Source organism: Drosophila eugracilis, unplaced genomic scaffold (assembly GCF_018153835.1).
Source record: "Drosophila eugracilis isolate 14026-0451.02 unplaced genomic scaffold, ASM1815383v1 contig_2088, whole genome shotgun sequence".
Lineage (NCBI taxonomy): Eukaryota > Metazoa > Arthropoda > Insecta > Diptera > Drosophilidae > Drosophila > Drosophila eugracilis.
The window spans coordinates 7,528,919-7,546,911 of record NW_024572964.1 but is presented as its reverse complement, the minus strand read 5'-3'; the positions used below and the strand labels follow the sequence as shown (position 1 = coordinate 7,546,911).

General features: G+C 40.6%; 9 protein-coding genes across 10 annotated transcripts; 3 read left to right on the top strand and 6 right to left on the bottom strand.

Annotated features, from left to right (window-relative positions):
* Window positions 1–33: 33 nt before the first annotated feature.
* Window positions 34–4,431, top strand: LOC108107975 (ionotropic receptor 21a). The gene is made up of 8 exons (XM_017215819.1): window positions 34–301; window positions 355–599; window positions 2,381–2,543; window positions 2,601–2,869; window positions 2,929–3,052; window positions 3,113–3,221; window positions 3,296–3,800; window positions 3,888–4,431. The coding sequence occupies exons 1-8, from the start codon at window positions 247–249 to the stop codon at window positions 4,377–4,379; spliced, it is 1,962 nt and encodes a 653-aa protein (XP_017071308.1). The 5' UTR covers window positions 34–246; the 3' UTR covers window positions 4,380–4,431.
* On the bottom strand, window positions 597–2,176 carry LOC108107973. The gene is made up of 3 exons (XM_017215817.2): window positions 1,592–2,176; window positions 786–1,492; window positions 597–734 (listed from the first exon to the last, which is right to left on the bottom strand). Exons 1-3 carry the CDS (start codon window positions 2,103–2,105, stop codon window positions 612–614), a joined length of 1,344 nt encoding a protein of 447 aa, XP_017071306.1. The 5' UTR covers window positions 2,106–2,176; the 3' UTR covers window positions 597–611.
* Window positions 4,367–5,621, bottom strand: LOC108107974. The gene is made up of 3 exons (XM_017215818.2): window positions 5,010–5,621; window positions 4,798–4,931; window positions 4,367–4,741 (listed from the first exon to the last, which is right to left on the bottom strand). The coding sequence occupies exons 1-3, from the start codon at window positions 5,536–5,538 to the stop codon at window positions 4,502–4,504; spliced, it is 903 nt and encodes a 300-aa protein (XP_017071307.1). The 5' UTR covers window positions 5,539–5,621; the 3' UTR covers window positions 4,367–4,501.
* Window positions 5,622–6,003: 382 nt separating this feature from the next.
* On the top strand, window positions 6,004–6,819 carry LOC108108056 (protein MIX23). The gene is made up of 4 exons (XM_017215931.2): window positions 6,004–6,152; window positions 6,221–6,367; window positions 6,426–6,548; window positions 6,600–6,819. Exons 1-4 carry the CDS (start codon window positions 6,117–6,119, stop codon window positions 6,702–6,704), a joined length of 411 nt encoding a protein of 136 aa, XP_017071420.1. The 5' UTR covers window positions 6,004–6,116; the 3' UTR covers window positions 6,705–6,819.
* Window positions 6,820–6,821: 2 nt separating this feature from the next.
* On the bottom strand, window positions 6,822–7,083 carry LOC108108057 (DNA repair protein SWI5 homolog). The gene has a single exon (XM_017215932.2). The coding sequence runs from the start codon at window positions 7,048–7,050 to the stop codon at window positions 6,844–6,846; it is 207 nt and encodes a 68-aa protein (XP_017071421.1). The 5' UTR covers window positions 7,051–7,083; the 3' UTR covers window positions 6,822–6,843.
* Window positions 7,084–7,115: 32 nt separating this feature from the next.
* LOC108108054 (importin subunit alpha-7) lies at window positions 7,116–10,560 on the top strand. The gene is made up of 6 exons (XM_017215928.1): window positions 7,116–7,220; window positions 7,843–8,067; window positions 8,128–8,630; window positions 8,691–8,954; window positions 9,014–9,513; window positions 9,574–10,560. The coding sequence occupies exons 2-6, from the start codon at window positions 7,867–7,869 to the stop codon at window positions 9,753–9,755; spliced, it is 1,650 nt and encodes a 549-aa protein (XP_017071417.1). The 5' UTR covers window positions 7,116–7,220; window positions 7,843–7,866; the 3' UTR covers window positions 9,756–10,560.
* Window positions 10,360–13,189, bottom strand: LOC108108055 (probable cytochrome P450 305a1). The gene is made up of 3 exons (XM_017215930.1): window positions 12,985–13,189; window positions 12,075–12,112; window positions 10,360–11,981 (listed from the first exon to the last, which is right to left on the bottom strand). The coding sequence occupies exons 1-3, from the start codon at window positions 13,076–13,078 to the stop codon at window positions 10,599–10,601; spliced, it is 1,515 nt and encodes a 504-aa protein (XP_017071419.1). The 5' UTR covers window positions 13,079–13,189; the 3' UTR covers window positions 10,360–10,598.
* A 431-nt stretch (window positions 13,190–13,620) lies between these two features.
* Window positions 13,621–15,978, bottom strand: LOC108107570 (protein cycle). 2 transcript variants are annotated; one of them, XM_017215130.1, is made up of 5 exons: window positions 15,783–15,978; window positions 15,462–15,536; window positions 14,656–15,110; window positions 14,158–14,587; window positions 13,621–14,089 (listed from the first exon to the last, which is right to left on the bottom strand). In XM_017215130.1, exons 1-5 carry the CDS (start codon window positions 15,800–15,802, stop codon window positions 13,828–13,830), a joined length of 1,242 nt encoding a protein of 413 aa, XP_017070619.1. In that variant the 5' UTR covers window positions 15,803–15,978; the 3' UTR covers window positions 13,621–13,827. The 2 variants fall into 2 exon arrangements, with proteins under 2 accessions (XP_017070619.1, XP_041673927.1); XM_041817993.1 differs by lacking the exon at window positions 15,783–15,978 and adding an exon at window positions 15,661–15,755.
* A 144-nt stretch (window positions 15,979–16,122) lies between these two features.
* On the bottom strand, window positions 16,123–17,800 carry LOC108107944 (acidic fibroblast growth factor intracellular-binding protein). The gene is made up of 8 exons (XM_017215775.2): window positions 17,712–17,800; window positions 17,582–17,660; window positions 17,200–17,518; window positions 17,031–17,138; window positions 16,745–16,978; window positions 16,620–16,688; window positions 16,378–16,563; window positions 16,123–16,318 (listed from the first exon to the last, which is right to left on the bottom strand). Exons 1-8 carry the CDS (start codon window positions 17,712–17,714, stop codon window positions 16,240–16,242), a joined length of 1,077 nt encoding a protein of 358 aa, XP_017071264.1. The 5' UTR covers window positions 17,715–17,800; the 3' UTR covers window positions 16,123–16,239.
* Window positions 17,801–17,993: the final 193 nt, after the last annotated feature.

The window sequence follows — 17,993 nt, the reverse complement described above, 5'->3', positions numbered from 1 at the left end:
GTATGGAAGACCTATTACTATCGACTTGTCGATTAATTTTGCATAAGAGAATTGTCTGTTTAGTAAGAAAATCTTGAGTAAACTTAGGTGCGTTTAAAATAATATTATTTAAAGGCATAAATAACATATAAATAATATTGAATTCGTAAAGTCAACCCCCATTTGATAAACTATAAAAGCAGACTTAAATTGGTCAGTTTTTAAATCCTTCGTATTGAGATATTAGTCATAGGAAACACAGGTAAAATGATCGAAATATTGGTAGGTCCCAATTATTGGAGTGCCGTTCTAAGTTTTCTTGGTATGTTATTTATATATTAAACAATAATCAAAAAGTATAACGAATATAATTAGCTCAGCAATATTTAACGGATTCACATGCGACTTGTATTTTTTGGCATCCAGCGTTTAATTTTCGCTTGGATACGGTTAAACCGCTACCATTATTAATTATGGACTCACAGAAATGGTTAACTTATCCTGATGACAAAGATGTGTATAATTACAAAGGAAAACGAGATGACTTTGAGGGGAAGGGAATCCACTACAATAATTGGACTATACGATTGACTGTGGCCATAGAAAAGTCCCACTGTGAGGTATGTGTTTAGTTAAAAGTAACACTTGTCAAATATGGTATCACATTTGGAGTGGGTGTCAGGTTGGCAATGATGACAGGTGGCTCCATCAAAAACTACTTGCAAGTGTTCATAATCCCTAAAATGATTTTTAAACTGCATTTTTTAAATTGTAGTACAGCTGATTAATATATAAAAATATATTACCTTTTCCTTGATATCCGCTATGCTAACAAAGTCAAAGGTAAGCAGGAGTTTCTTTTTTGGATACGATCGTATGTCCACAACTTTGTTCAAAAATCTAATTACATCGTTGATGGGCATCTGCCAACGTTTGCCCAATTTTAGGTGACTCAGCTTGCAACAGTTTTCTAATAAAGATTCTAGTTGGTGACTAGGTTTTGCAGGTGAGTCAATGCAATCCAGGGCCAGGCACTCGAGATCTGATAACTGGCCCAGTTGGTCAACCGATTGCGCTGGCCAGTTGTCACAATCCAAGGCTTTTAATCGGGTAATGGTCAGAATGTGATGCACTTGATCTCCTCTGACACGAATTGATATGAGCTGTAACTTCTGAAGGTCATCAATACATTTGGCTACCGATCTGTAAAAATCATTGTTCACTTCAGCTATCCAACGAGAGATCAAACGCAGTGTGTGGAGAGTTTTAAAGTCGCCCAACTCCCGAAAGTTAACATCAAAGTTTTCTAGAGTAAGGTGCTCTAGGTTCGGAAACTTTCCTGCCAACTCGGGCACCAGGTGCGATCGCCTCCGATCTCTCCCAAAGTTAAGTAGAAGTCTTTTTAGGCTAATCTTGTTCTCAAACATCTGCAGGAAGGCAGGGGCACTAAGGTTTGGATCAATCCCGTCTAAGTCTAAGGTCTGCAGCTTAAGGAAATGTTGCAATTGCTCTACTGAAATTCAAAAAATGCTCTTAGAGAAAGACTTTACTACCTATGACAATCCTGAAAAGAACTACAAGTTTTTAATTCGGATTGTTATATTATACTTACATTGCGCAGATCTGGGATCGATTAGTGTGAGATCGGACAGACTAGGTAGCTCCAAGAGTAATTGCATTATGTAGCCCCTGTCCCCGGATTCCGGCGGCGTTTCTGTGACGGCGTGCATGAATATTATAACTGCCTGGCGCAAATTAGGGCAGTGGCGCCCAAGAAGTTTTAGGAACGGGTATGTGAAGGGCTCGTCCCAGCGACCGTGTGGCACCTCACATCTGGTCACTTCCGAACCACAAAGCTGCAACAGGAACTCCCAGTCCGGAATGGTTTTTAAAATCCGTACATTGATTTTTCCGTAGCGAGTTCGCAACAAGTCCGATAAAACATCCCGGAACAGATGATGGGCGCGGCCCAGATTTAGTTGATCCTCCAGCGCATTGAGATAGGAAAATATCTCCAGGTAGCAATCATAGTTAAGATCCAGGAAGCCGGGTCCCCCGCCCCCAGTCAGTTCCTTCGGCTTTCCGCCCAGAAACGAAAAGGGACAACCCAATCCTAGTTTGTCCATTCTGGTGGGATTTTATTTTACATTCACTAATTATTTTAAAATCTTTATATATTCACATATATACTGCTGTAAAGAATAATCCTCTATTTGATTTGCTATCGATAACATAACGGAACAGCTGACGATATATTTAGCGTTGGTGCATTTTCGGTTAATCCCCCTTATCTTTAAACCGATAATAACTTAAAAGTTTTGAGTTCGCATTGGAAAATATTTCATAAAATATCATTCACGACGTTATACATACTTCTTATACGCGCTTATTCTTATTTCAGACATTTCTAGCATTTCAAGAGCAGATTCCCCAGTTCGCCAGATATTTTTATCATGCTAGCATCTACTCCATTTGGCGATCTCTGAGAAATCGTTTTATATTTGCTTACACCGAAGAACTTGTAAAAGAAAATGATAACTATTTGGTTGGTTTTATATTCCAAGGTTGAAATTATTAAGACTTCAAAATTTTATAGTTATTTAATAACATCAACATTTCAGATCAACCCAATATTTTAGTAGTAACCTCTAGATTCCTAAACTCTAGCGCTTTTGACATTAAAACAAACCGTTTTGTGGGACCGCGAAACTTTGATTCAACGCCGGTAGCCGCAGAGCTCGACGTTCTTCAGCGGTACGATGCTGCGAATAAGGAGAAAATGTATAATGTTGGGATGAGGACGGCAATGTCCGCTAAAATGCGAAATCTTAAAGGACGCGAGATAGTCATAGGCATCTTTGACTATAAACCTTTTATGCTATTAAATTATGTAGGTTCTTTGTTTGTGGTAAACAATATCAAATCTTATCAATTTCTTGTTTGAGCTAGGAAAGACAACCGTTTTTTTACGATCGCTTCGAGAACACAACAGAAGTCACAATCGATGGCACTGACATTCGACTAATGCTCATATTCTGCGAGCGATATAACTGCTCCATCCAGGTGGACACATGTGAATAATAAATCATACTCCTTTAAAACTTCAATTTAATATATTTACATTCAACCACAGCGGAAACAACTGACTGGGGTGATATCTATCCTAATGCATCGGGATACGGTCTTGTGGGAATGGTACTTAATAGACGAAACGACTATGGAGTAGGTGGCATGTATTTATGGTAATATTCTTGTTCCTGTCTTCTAAATATTTATCAAGCGTTCAATAGAATTCCCAAATTATTTAATTTTCTAGGTATGAAGCATATCAGTATATGGACATGACCCATTTCCTGGGTCGATCTGGCGTCACTTGCCTAGTTCCCGCTCCAAATCGCCTAATCAGCTGGACCCTCCTGCTGCGACCGTTTCAGACTGCCCTCTGGATGGGGGTGATTCTCTGTTTACTGCTCGAGAGTCTGGCTCTTTGTGTCACTCGTCGTTTAGAATATTCTTCCGGTTCTCATTCCAATTCTTGGATTTGTAGTCTGCGTTTCGGTTTTATCATTACGCTGAAACTCTTCGTTAACCAAAGCACCAGCTATGTGACTAATTCGTATGCTTTAAGAACGGTGTTGGCCGCCAGTTACATGATTGACATAATAGTTACGACCGTCTACAGTGGTGGACTGGCGGCCATCCTGACTTTACCCACATTGGAGGAGGCGGCGGACTCTCGGCAACGCCTATTTGACCATAAACTTATTTGGACAGGTACTTCACAGGCCTGGATTACCACCATTGATGAGCGGTCAGCAGACGTAAGTAGATAACTAAAGAATAGATAAAGCATTGGGTTCAATATTATTTAAGTTTTCAATAAATAAATAGCATAACTTTTTTTGTAGCCAGTTCTGCTTGGTTTAATGGAGCATTATAGGGTGTACGATGCCGCTTTAATATCCACCTTCTCGCACACGGAGCAAATGGGATTTGTTGTCGAGCGTATGCAGTTTGGACATTTAGGAAACACAGAGCTCATAGCAAATGATGCCTTGGAGCGCCTAAAGCTAATGGTGGATGACATATACTTTGCCTTTACAGTAGCATTTGTGCCACGGCTGTGGCCTCATTTAAATTCATATAACGACTTTATCCTTGCTTGGCATTCTTCTGGCCTTGACCAATTCTGGGAGTGGAAAATCGCCGCCGATTACATGAACGCACACCGTCAAAATCGGATTGTAGCTTCTCAGAGACCAAACCTTGATATAGGTCCTGTTAAGCTGGGGATAGACAACTTTATTGGTTTGATCCTTCTTTGGTGTTTCGGCATGATCTGGAGCCTCTTAACATTTATTGGTGAACTATGGAAAGGTCAGGATCATACCGTACTTTAAGGACTTTATTTTCCCCAAACATAACACAAAATAAAATTCTAAAAATTTAAAATGTTTACAATTTATGGCTTTGTTGGCCAAGTATCTGAAGACCGAATGGAAAACTACGATTATGAAAGAGTCTAAGTTGTGCTACTTAAGTAGAGCACTTGATCGGTAACACGAGTTATAAGAGGATCCAGCTCATTATCACCCAATTCGGTGTCCCACAGATCATACAGGGTATCCGTGGCTAGCTGTACAGAGTTTCTTACAGCGGTTGTGTTAAATGTGCGAAGTGTGAGGAAGATGACAACATCCTCTACAATGGGACTGTAGGTATCGCATATTGTGTGCAGAGCACGTGCACCGCTTGGAGCAATCTGTGAATTAAAAAGTACTTAAGAATTTTCAAATATTACAAACGGAAGACACTCACTTCATTAAGGTTCACTATTAGAAAAACCTTTCCATCATTGACTTTTTCCTTGAATCGCTCGATTGCCAAACCGTGGTCCGTCGTATCCGAACCGAAGTCGTCCTTCCTCATATGAATCAGCTGTCGCGGACCACCTGTTGAAACGGTATATGCCGAAGAGCTTTATAATAAAATACATAGTGCTTTGAGGCTATATTCCGTTGATCGCTTACCGAAACACATAGAAGTTTCGGACGCAATCGCATCGATCAGATTCTGGAGCTTTGGATCCTGGTACAGGAACAAAAACACACTTGGATGCTGGTCCCTCTTGTTTATTAATCCCTCAACTCCTTTTTGTAGAGCTTTCCAGACTTTTTCCGGTTGTTTGGGCGTTAGCTCACGAATATCCGAGAAGGCACATTTCTTCTCCGAATCGTTGGAAAACGTTGTTCCCCAAACTTGGAAAAAAATTAAACAAGATAAACAAACGATAAAGGCTAGTGAAAAGTAAAGTCCATTTCCCCCTAGTTTCTGGGTAACAGTTGGAGGAATGCTTGTGGAAAGATTGTCTGCTTCAGGTTCCTCCAGAGTCTCGCTGTATTCCTCATCATGTTCCTGTTCTCCGGCTGAGGAGGTGCCTTCTTCATAACTGTTTGCCCCATCTAAAACGAAGGTATTGTTTTGGGTCACTTCTTCCTCTAATTGGGAGAGAGGTCTTGGCGATTCGCTGTGCAGTGGTCGCCTTTTCAGATCACTCATTCTGTTAAATTTTAAAAACAAAGATAATAAAGGAAAGTAAATGCCAACAAAGTGAAGTTTACAATAAAGTATCGACTTCAAAGGTAATATCGATAGCTTTCATAAAAACAGATTTAGGACAACATTATCAGACATTTGTTATTTTGAAATGAAAAAATAAATTGTACTAAAAAAAAATATATCTATTTAATTTCTTAAATGATTATTTGGTTTCAATCGAGGATTTCGCTTTAAGACAAAATATTATCGTTTAAACTTGTGAATAGAAGGATTACTTAAACCAACGCCTTCTTTTGCTTGCTGTTCAGTGTCAGACGTCGTAAACTGCACAATCCAAGGCTTTCGTTAACAGTTTTAGTGGCTTAGATTTTCTGATACCTCGTCCTGTAAATCTAAAGTACGAATCTCCTTCATTTCGTTTTGCATTCTCTTTTAGAATGTCAGCTTCAATAGTTGGTAAACGATAGTTTCTGGTAGGTGGCAACGTTAGCCTGTGGCACATTTCGCCGGCAATTTACATATATCATTTTGTTTTTATTATTTTTAAAAGTTTGTACTAGTTTTCTCGGCTGTTTACTATGGCTGCTTTGTGCATGGACTTTCTTGGCTTCCAGGTTGGGATAAAAATGTGGTTAAATGAGTTTATAGCTGGCATACTTCATGGCTTTAAGTTCATAAACAGGAGGCGCTCAAGAAGATGCGAGATGTGGACGACAAAATTATATATGCACTGAATGCCTTGCCCACAGAATCGTTCAAGGGTCAAGTGAACAGCGAAAGCACCTGCCGCGATCTGTACTCTAAACTCCAGCAGTCGCACCTTTCCAGAGTAACGCCCGAATATTTACTATTTATTTGGTTGCCTAAAAATAAATGCTTCCTTGCAGCAAGATAGCATACGCAGTTGCATAACAATATCAGCCAACAATCTAAAGCAACTGAGAGAAAAGCGGGAAGCTCATCCGGATGATGTGGATACCGACAGCCAGTTTAAAGCGGAGCAGCGCAAGGTAACGATCAGCGCTGAATTAATTTTTTACTATATCCCAAATCTTTTCCAGCTTCGAGTTCTTCAGGCCGAACTTAATGTGGAGGACATCATCAAGGAACGCAGCTACAAAACCTTTAACGAGCGATGCAGATCTTATTTTCACGCTGGCCAATAAGTGCAATGACTAGTTCTAGTTGGATTTATTAGTGGTAGACTAAAAGAACTGCCCAACCAGGAGGCATTTACATGCACTTGGTTGTATTTCAAATTATTTACAACAAGTACATGAACATTACATTGAAAAAAGCTTTTTATTATTCGCAATTGGGAAGGTTGTAGGTGTCATAGACAGATCGGACTGGAACGCTTTTCAGGGTCGCCAAGGCGCCGAGGACCTGTTGTGTAGCATCTTTCAGGTCGTTGTACTCGTGTAGTAGCTCTATGATCTTTCTTTTCTCATAATCTGATGCCTCCTTAGCTTTTATGGCAGCTTTACGCGTTTGTTTCTTTGACTCCTTCATATTTGAATAAATTGCAATTGGATTGTATTTACTGTTGTGTATATTGCTATCGATAACACATCAGCTGTATGCACTGCATTCCCGACCGTCTGGCAACCCAGTTATCCAAAACGTGTAAAATTTCCAATCTCTTTGCATGATTAAAACGCGAAAAGGATTTTCTAAAACAGGTAAATTGTACTCTAAAAGCGTGTCGGCGGGAGCCCTATTACAGTAGTTGTGGTAGTTCGGCAAAGGGCGTATCCAAGAACTAGAGAAATTGTTAATGCTGACCTAAGCTCGCACCCATACACACGCAATCAAACCAGCCGTGTGTGCACATACAATGTGGAATGTGAAAGTGTTGTGATTCTGCATTTTGCCAGGAAAACTAAATAGTTCATTAAAAGTGAACGCGTAATATGTAAAATATTTGCCAAGCAACGTAATCTAAAGATGTAGAATTAATTAATTGCTGGCGTTTAGTGAATGTTCAGTGGGCTTTCACGGTTTATAAATCGAATTTCAAATTGGTTCAGAATATCGGTGAAAACCCCAGTAATGATAATTCACTGTTCATCCTACTATTTTCCACTTAATGTCAAGGTCTAACTGTAACTTCATCTTAATTTATTTTTATTAAACCATAATTTTACAATGCCATTTTAAACATTTAAAGCGAGGAACAAACAGTAAGGTTTCAGCGGACTTCAAAATCTAGTTTTGGTTTAGATCAGAAAATCCAAGAAAATCACTTTCCATCTGGCGATCTCAAACTTGACATCTGAATTTGAAACGAGTTTTTTTTCTTAGCTTTTATATTTTCAAGAAGACAAAATGTCTGCCACCCACAAACAGCGCTATAAAAATACTGCCTTGGACTCTACGGAGATGCGGCGTCGTCGTGAGGAAGTGGGCATCCAGTTGCGGAAGAACAAACGCGAACTGCAGCTCATTAAGCGGCGCAATGTGGTCTTAGAGCCAGCTACATCTTCGACATCAACCGGAATGGAGAGCGGCGGTACCAACGAACTACAGGTGAACTTATAAAGGTTTTTTCCTAGCGCTTACCGAAAACTTGAATTTCTTTCTTCGTAGGCTGCTGACATGCAAATGGCTGACAGCACTACTGGACCGTCTCCTTTTCCAGGCGGACTAAACGAGCCAGGTACCGGAATCGGAGCTCAACCATCCGTAATTAACAAGGAGATGATCCAGATGCTTTACAGTGAACGTGAATGCGACCAGCTGGAGGCCACGCAAAAGTTCCGTAAACTGCTCTCCCGCGATCCCAATCCCCCTATCGAGGAGGTCATCCAGAAGGGAATTGTACCACAGTTTGTCACCTTTCTGCGGAACAGCTCGAATGCAACACTGCAATTTGAGGCCGCATGGACGCTGACGAACATTGCTTCTGGAACCTCGCATCAGACCAAAATCGTAATCGAGGCCGGAGCAGTGCCCATTTTTATAGAATTGCTATCCAGTCCCCATGACGATGTTCAGGAACAGGCTGTGTGGGCCTTGGGTAACATAGCTGGTGACTCACCCACATGCCGAGATTATCTGCTTGGCTCCAATATTCTAATGCCCCTCCTGCAGTGAGTAATTATAAAGTTATGTTTCTGAGTTTGTGTGACGTATTTTGGAACTTCTTGCAGTGTTTTGAGCAAATCGGAGCGCATAACCATGATACGAAATGCCGTTTGGACGCTATCAAACCTCTGTCGCGGCAAGAATCCGCCCGCGGACTTTGCCAAAATTGTCCACGGCTTGCCCATACTTGCACAGTTACTGGACTACGCTGATGCGGACGTGCTTAGCGATACTTGCTGGGCCATTAGCTACCTGTCGGATGGACCCAACGATAAAATTCAGGCTGTAATTGATGCGGGAGTTTGTCGACGTCTAGTAGAGCTTTTACTGTATGTAGTCCTCTTGTTTTCGTGGTAGTTAACCGATTCAGACCTGATTTTACTTTTAGACATCCTCAACAAAATGTAAGCACAGCCGCTCTGAGGGCTGTGGGCAACATTGTTACTGGCGACGATCAGCAGACCCAGGTGATATTAGGGTATAACGCCCTACCCTGCATTAGCCACTTGCTGCGATCGACGACGGAAACAATTAAGAAGGAATCCTGCTGGACAATCTCGAATATTGCAGCCGGCAATCGAGAGCAAATCCAGGCCATAATCAATGCCAACATCTTCCCTCAGCTGATGATTATTATGCAGACGGCAGAATTTAAGACTCGCAAAGAAGCAGTATGGGCCATTACCAACGCCACTAGTAGTGGAACCTCAGAGCAGATAAACTACCTAGTACAAGTAGGCTGTGTGCCTCCTATGTGCGATTTCCTTACTGTCGTTGACTCGGATATTGTCCAGGTGGCGTTGAATGCACTTGAAAACATTTTGAAGGCAGGTGAAAAGTTCCAAGCACGACCAAATCCATATGCCATTACCATAGAGGAATGTGGAGGTAAGTACATTTATAAATAGGCGTTACATTTAATTTTAATGTCCTAAACTTTTAATTAAGGTCTGGACAAGATAGAGTATCTGCAGGCACACGAAAACCGCGACATCTACCACAAATCGTTTTACATTATCGAACAGTACTTTGGCAACGAGGAAGAGGACTCACGGGTGGCCCCCGTTGCAGGTGCCCAGCAGTTTGAGTTCGATCCGGACAACATGCCCAGCACCGACTTTAACTTTTAGCACCATACTGGGCAGCACATCACCAACACTATCAAAATTCAAGTCCTTCTGAAGTCCGCAAAACATAGCACACAACAGGAAGCGAAGGCTTGCTGCCTAACAGGATTGAAATGGACGCCAGAGCACGGAACATAGACGGCAGGAAAGGGCAGACAATGCCTAAGTGCAGTCACTACTAGCATTTAAGTAAAGTTGGTCTTTCAGTCGGCACGTTTTCGTTTCCTAGTTACTCATACTCGTCTGCGGTTTAAAATATAATTTTCGAAGTGGTCCAGGACCAATAATGACCTTACTCGAGCATTTCTCCAGCGAAATCGCTTATACCTAGTTCGTATATACTATTTTAATATGTTATACAACCAATTGTATATGTTTTTGATTTTCTCAGATTGAGTTTGTAAATATTTTTCATTAAGCCCAACTACGTTGAAACCCTGACATGGTGTTGTTATACATTCATACAAACAAACGTACTTTACGATCATGATAACGAATAACTTGAGAAGTTTTTATTTCATTTTGTTACGCAAATCGCTGAATGTAAATTTGTTTAAATTATGAAATATTATTTAACATAAAGGACACATTAATAAAGAACAACAACTAGACCACAACTATATTTATTCAAACTTATTTGACCTCTTTAAATGTGTGAAGATTGAAATTCAAACTAAATGTAAGAAAATATTTTCGTATGCCCGTAATTAAAATTTCACAATGTTTTGAAATATCTTAGTGTAATATAATTATCACCATATCTGGTTAATAGCTAAACAACGAAATATATTTATTCTATATTCCTATATTTGACACCTACCGACACAGCATAATCCAGTTATGTATTCAGGTACGCTTCACGAACTGCACCTTGTAGGGTTTTGGAGTGAGAGTTATTCCAGGGAGAAGGACCATCGATGGAGTCTCACCAGGCGGAAGGACGATAATGAAATGCTGCACGATTCTTACCAGAAACGAGAAGATGCAGGCACGGGCAAGGGCATCGCCCAAACAACGGCGTCTTCCCAAGCCGAACGGCATAAAGTATTCGTCCTTGAAACACTTGCCAGCTGAATCAATAAACCTCTCCGGGCGGAACTCCAGAGGATCCTTCCAGTGCTCCTTATCCAGATGCACAGAGCGTAGGCTTATCAGAATGGTGGTATTCTTAGGTATATCAAAGCCCCCCAGCTTGGTTGGCCATAAAGCTCTACGGGGACCTGTGATCGGGGTGATGTGGAAGAAGCGCTGAACCTCCATAATGAAGGCATCCATGTAGTCAAAAGATTCCCGCCGACTTAAGTGAGGAAATGCATCAGAGCTGGCAGCAGCCACACTGGCGGTCACCTCGGCAAACAGCTTTTGCTGGACATCCGGTCGCATGGCTAGCACCATTAAGCCAAGGTTAATCGTATTACTGGTAGTTTGAGAGCCAGCAATGAAGAAATCTAGGATTGTCATCACAAGCTGTGTCTCGTTGAAGCTGCTGTTCTCACCACCGGCACTCCGATCCTTCATCTCCTGCAGGTAGGCAAAAATAAGATCATTATCCTTCGGTGATGGATCCTTTGCCAGCTGTCGTCGGTGCTCTTCAATGGTTTCCATGAAAAAGCCGGAAAGCTCTGTGTTTAGTTGCTGAATGAGATTAAAACCGGTACGATTGGGCGCCACGTGGCGCAGCCAGGGAAATTGGGACAGAAGGCCGCCACAGATGTCAAAGAGTTTTGAACGCCGATTCATCAGGTCAAGCAGACGGTGCAAGGTGCCATCCTCCTGACTAGCAATCCTCTTACCGGCGATCAAGCACCACAGCACATTGAGGACACTTTGAGCTAGCCAGGTGACAGGTTCAATCGGCTGCTCATCCGTGCGCTCCAATTGACCGAGCAGCTCCTCAGCTTCAAGTTCAATGTGATGCTCCATCTGGCTGCGTCCGTAGCCAACATGGCGCATCTGCTTCATGGCGAAGTGGCGATGCTCGTACCAAAGTTGTCCATCTGTGCAGGTGATACCCTTTCGTGTTCCCATGGTGCGCAAGCGCAGAAAGAAATTATCGGGTCGTCCTTCGAACACCTCCTGCAGCTGCACCTCTTTAACCATCTCATGTCCTAGGGCAACAACAACGTACTCTCGTCCCAGTTTTAGTCCCACCAGATCACTCTGGTAGTCCTGCGCATAACGCTCGAACAGAATGTGCTGTCCGCCGAGAGCCCGGGCCTCCTTACGGAACTGCCGGATAAATATATTCATTCGTTAATTCAGCTTGATATACCTATGTATATAAAGAAATAAAATTATACATTTTAATTATATGGGTTTTACCTGTAATGTGTTACCCAGCCATGGAAGAAAGCGAGGTCCTATTTAAATAAATGTTTTTAAAAATTCATATTAGTTTTTGTATATTATGTTTATTAAATCAAAAAATATTTTTTAACTCTTAATACCCGTTTCTAAATCTCAACCCGTAATTTTTTAGGGTGTACACACAAAAATATTGCTAATCTAATCGGTTGTAAATCACCGAACCGAAAGTAAAAACTCTATCTTAAAATCAAGCCCCTTGGTAATGAACTAACAATACGCCACATGTGCGTAAATCTTGTTAATTTACTGCATTTCATAACTTACGTATTTCTTTAAGTGATGGCAATTACTGAACACAATTTAAATTGCAAAAATGGGAAATATAATATTGATATAAATCTGCCTATATTCAGGAATGGCTGTCATTACAGCCATACGTACTCCCAATCCTAATGCAAAAAACTGCATTTGTAAACGGAATAAATCAGCCTGGCCCTTGTTATTAGCAATTTCAGACCAGTTAGGCAAGGTGTCACTTATGTGCGACGATTTTATCAATGAGATCTATTGGCATTCGAATCGTGTGCCGTCTGGTTCTCCACCAATGTCTCGGATCACCATTACAAGTTGCTAATGAGCTGACCAATTGGTCGTGAGGCAGGTCGTCTGCCTATTTAAAATTTATAAATAATTTTGTATATGTTAATTCATGAAAAATAAATGTATTTATGAAAACTATATTTTTTAATAAATAATCATTTTTGGTTAAGTAATATTAGAAAAACGATATTTTATTTATTTAAGCAATAAGGTATTGGCAATCTAAATTCTTAGGAAATTTTACCCATCTTATCTTTTTGGTCTTCAAGCGAAAAAGTTCAATTCCTCTTATATCCTCACTTGAACAACATGAACTTAGTCTTACCTGGGGGAAAATTCTTGGGACGCCGCAAAGAACTTATAAGTGAATAAATCACAAAGCCAATTAGAATCGCACACAGAAATATGAGGGCACTCATTTCAATAAATCTTTGGTGACCACCGAAAATGAAACCGTCAGCTTCACCGAAGCAAGGCTTTTGTCCAGGTTATTTAATGGGGAGCCAAAATGCCAGAGCGTCCGTACAGCACGCTAGCTCTATGCCAACTAATTCCGAACCCGAATCCAATGAACGAGAGAGCCGGCAGACCCAGACCCAGACAAACCCACGCGCCTGGGCTACCGCCTCTTTATGTGGGTCTATTGATAGTGCAGGCAAAAAAAATAAAATAAACAAAATGAAACAAAAAACGGGCGAAAAAGCCCGACTCAGTTGATAAACCAAATACACACATGTTGCTATATATATATGTATATACATTTGTATCATGAGTAGTTATGTGCCCAGAGAAATTCGAGCAACGTTCACGTGCTTGGCTAAGAACAATTTGTTTTTTATAATTTACTGCGATCTCTCTTTACGACAATTTCGATTGCCAGAGAGTAATGTAACCTGATTGTTGGGAACTAAGATTATTCCCACGATCATATAAGATTAAAAAAAAATCGTATCTAAGTATATCATCTTTTTAAAGTTGTCTGTTAATTTTATTGATGCAGTACAAAAATTATAATCTTATCTTAAACTAGTGTTTATACATCGAATATGAAATTTCAACCGCCGGCGCCAGCAACTTGATACGGTAGATGATCTTTGGAATGTATACAAATTTTGGATTGTAAAAGAATAAATAAAACAATAGCTCCCATAAGGAACGATCGTATGTCTTATAAGAAGACCGAGTTTTTAGCAATTATATAATCAATCTCGCTCGTCCAGGGATTCTTAAATGCACGCCATTCGCTTTGTAACTGAATGTAGCTATTGTCCTTGCACCGAAAGCGGTATACTTGCGTGGTGACCTTATCGGGCATCTGCATTACCATTTTATGAGACTCCATCAGGGCGGCGATGTCTTCGTTGTGAAAATACTCGTAGAAGCTAGTGCCCAGGATTTCCTGAGGGAGAAAACCGATCACAAGGGTGGCGCTGTAGCAAGGAAAGGAAAGAGTTAAGGTTTTTGCAACTTTATAGACTTATACAATTATATTCTATACCGTTGATCGATGAACAGAAACTTTCCCTCGCCGGAGTGCCGCGAGATGAAGAGCACGTGCCGAATGTTCGGGTGATTGTCCAGCGAGGTAGGTACTGTAGAGTTACGAACGTTGGGCGGTATACGGCCTATTGCCACTAGGCAGGATAGATTCGTTGTTTGTTCGTCGCTGTCGCCATCCTGATCCTCGTCCTTGATGGGAGTCCAAGATTTCAGATAACCTGTGCACTGGATTACCTGGTACCTGTGTCCCGTACCCAGCCTTGACTTGCGTTTTGTGGAGCTACGGGAGCTAGATGACGTGTCGGACTCCTCCTTGATCTGATTGTTATTGGCGGCGCGGAGCTTCATGCGGCAGAAAAAGGAGCGCCGGGCGCCTGGACACAGGCGGCACAAGCTTTGCGGAACGTCGGTCTTCACGGGCAACATGGCTATGAGATGTACAAAATGAAAAAATCTTTAATGACGTTTTAAATCGAAAACCTATTGGCTCACTCACTTTTCGCATCGATGAGTCTTTCCCTGGGACACTGTTCCAGTGACGAAAGTTGCTCTTTGACCTTGCCAATATCCTTTGGGTGTAGGATGTCAAACCAGCTCTGACCCAGCAGATCTGACTGGGTGCTGTTAAGCACACTAGACACTGAATCGGAGACGTATAGAATGCGTCCCCGGTCACAACCCACAACGAACAGAAATCCCTCCGAGGCCTGCAGAATGATCATCTTGAGCTCCTGATCAGAGAGGAAGCTCGGTCGATAATCGGAACCGTTAAAAGGATGCAAACTGCCGCTGCCACGGATCCCTCGCAAATGCTGCACTGCCATCCGAAGTACTGTCAGTTTGTCCAACTTCCTCTGCATCGCGAAGCACATCGGGATCATTGAGGATAGCTCATTGATGTATGTGTTCATCTTGTCCCGCCGTCGCTTCTCGATCTCACTGTGATTCTGCCTAAAAGGGAGAAGAAAAGTTTTAATTTATTTTCTCTTAAATATAGGAATAAAAAAATAAATACTGGTTACAGGATTTAAGAAAACATTTATAAATATGTTAACATTTAAAAGCAGTAAATGATATATGATCAAATTTTTTGGGAAGTATTTAAATTTAAAAAATAATTTTGAAATTATTTTACAGTAAAATAATGTCACGAAACGATTTGAAAAGCTCTAATTACAATATTCGAAATACTGAATACGAAAAACAAAATTATTATAATGCAAGTCCCAATTGGAATAAATTGTGCATCTCAGTGATCTTAAATTCAGTTGAAATTGATAAAATGCGAATAGATTCCCTTACTTTCGATTTTCATCTGATGTTCTAGCTGACTTTTCGTCGTCGAAAGTTTCATCTTCGATCTCCTCCAGGTTTTCGCTGAAACGGACCAACACAAAAATGGATTAAAAACAACCCCGTTATTTGGTGAACCAGTGGGTGGATTTCCCATGTAACGGGCGTAAACTGTTGCTTCCTCTTCCCTTTACACCGACACACCCACCTGGTAGAAGTTGTGTGTGTAAGTTTCGCGAATGTTTGTTTGTGTGGGTGCTCAACACATACACTGGAACCCAGTTTTATGTAATGTGTGTAATTTGCAATGCACTTTTAAGTGGAACATACCAAAACTCTTGTACTTCCATCACAAATAAAATAACACTTCTATATGACGAATTACGTTCTTTCTAATAGACACCCGTCGGTTTGTTTACTAACATTAAAGGCGCTAGCGCCCCAATAATAACATTCAAAACGGAAGTGTGTGCCGACAATTTGTTGCAAGCTTTTCCTGCATCTTCAGCTTGGAAGCTTCAGTGTGAACGTCTCTGAATAATATATCATGTAACTTTTAGAAGTATACCAAAATATACCATTTTGTTCTATAAATATACCATTTTTTTTAAATTAAACAAATTTGGCGCGAATTTGTAACGGTATAAAAGGATTTAAAAAACACATTATCTTTGTATTTTTTTCTTATATTTGGTATTATACAATCTCATGTCATAGATAAAAGTCAACACAAATTCAAAAAATCACAACTAAACTACTAAGTACACAAACTATTTAAAGTCACAACTTATATGTGATACATTTTATCCAAGCATATTGTAATGACTTGCATGTACCGATCCCAAAGACACCGAGTTTCCTGGTCCCTGTAAAAATATATTATAATGTTGATCAATGTTCTGAAATAGATCTTGACGGATCTTACCTTGATATCTCAAGATCTAAGACGCTTTGAGTTATGGAAGCCAAGAACTTATTAACTTGCTCGCGATTCCAACCATTCTGACGCCAAGGATCGATCAGTTTCTCACAGAGATCCACAAATAAATCACGCAATTCCCGATTGCGGTGTAAATTGCAGGCAATTGTAATCAAAGCGCGCCAGTATGAGCTAAGAAATAAAACAAGCTGCACAATAAAATAGTAAGAAAATCGATATGTGCTTACCGAAAATTTCCATCCAGCTCATGAAAAGCGCGCTCCAGAAGAACGGGTTTGAGGCGCATACAGACGAGACTAAATAAAAAGACTGAACTATATTAGAGTTCCTCAATGTTATGTATGTTCCTTACTGCTTTATTTCCTTTTCCTTATCCAGTAGACACCGCAATTCCCGCAAGTCCAGAAGAAACTCTTTGTCCATTTCTGTATCATAGTATTCCGGGCCAGTGTGCTGGTAAGTGTAGGTCCAGTATATCATAATGGCATGGGAGCAGGTCAATAAATCGCTGAAACTCAGGTATTGTAGCTTCTTTTTAGTGGTTTCGAATCGCAGACAGGCCAGAAAAACAATGCATGCATACTTTCTGTAACATTTAAATGTTTAGTTATGGGAAAATTGAATATGAATTGTTGTACTTGGCCAAGTCGGTGGATATGAAGAAATGCTGCTTTATATTGTTGGTTAGCGTGCCTGGCATCTCCTCCACTGACTTAAATATGCGCTTAACATTGTCAAACTGTCGACTGATAGAAATACCAAGCAATTAATAAGATTATCTATGTATATATTTAGCTATATACTCACCGAACTGATTTAAGCTTTACACAAGTCTTCTCGGCCACCTCGTCTAAATCCTTGCGGTAGCGTGATGTCAGTTTCTTCCCGAGTATTTCGCGGGCCACTACATCATCGATAGAGTAATACTTCTCGGTGATTAGGTCACGCATATGTGGCTCCAGCTGGAAGCAGGATTGCTCCATAAGCTTAGTGGGTGCATTGAGATAAAGCTCAATAAGGGAATATGTGCGGTAGTGGTCCAGGACATCAGAAGCAATCAGATCGCTGGGAGCCCCCATTGAGTGACCGAACCCCTTCTGTTTCAGATAGGACACCGCCTCGCTGGCTGGAAAGGCAAATCGGATGCGTTAAAGAAAGTAAGTTGGGCGATCAAGAGCTCTAAACTTACAGGAGAAGCCTTCGATCCATAGCTGGTAGATTTCGGGGTCCACTAAAGTATAATTACTTATAAAGACATCCACATCAGCCTAAATACAGAGAGTTTTAATCAGAGTTTGAATGAACATCTTTGTAGTTACCATTTTAGTGTTAGAGAGACCGTTTTCTGTAATTGATTGAGTTAGATATGAGACATCGGCAAAATTATATACACATGTACAAATATTTAAATATGCATACTTTCTAGGCTCTAAAGTAATAGAAAGTTACTACGTGAAATTGGATAATTCAATTTTTTTAGGAATGATGAAATTGTTGAAGGTGTTAGTAAATATTTCTTAATTACAAGATTTAGAGGTGTCAGAAAGCCAAAATCACGAAATACAGTTATCGATAGTTCCAATAAGAAACGATAGCTGCAA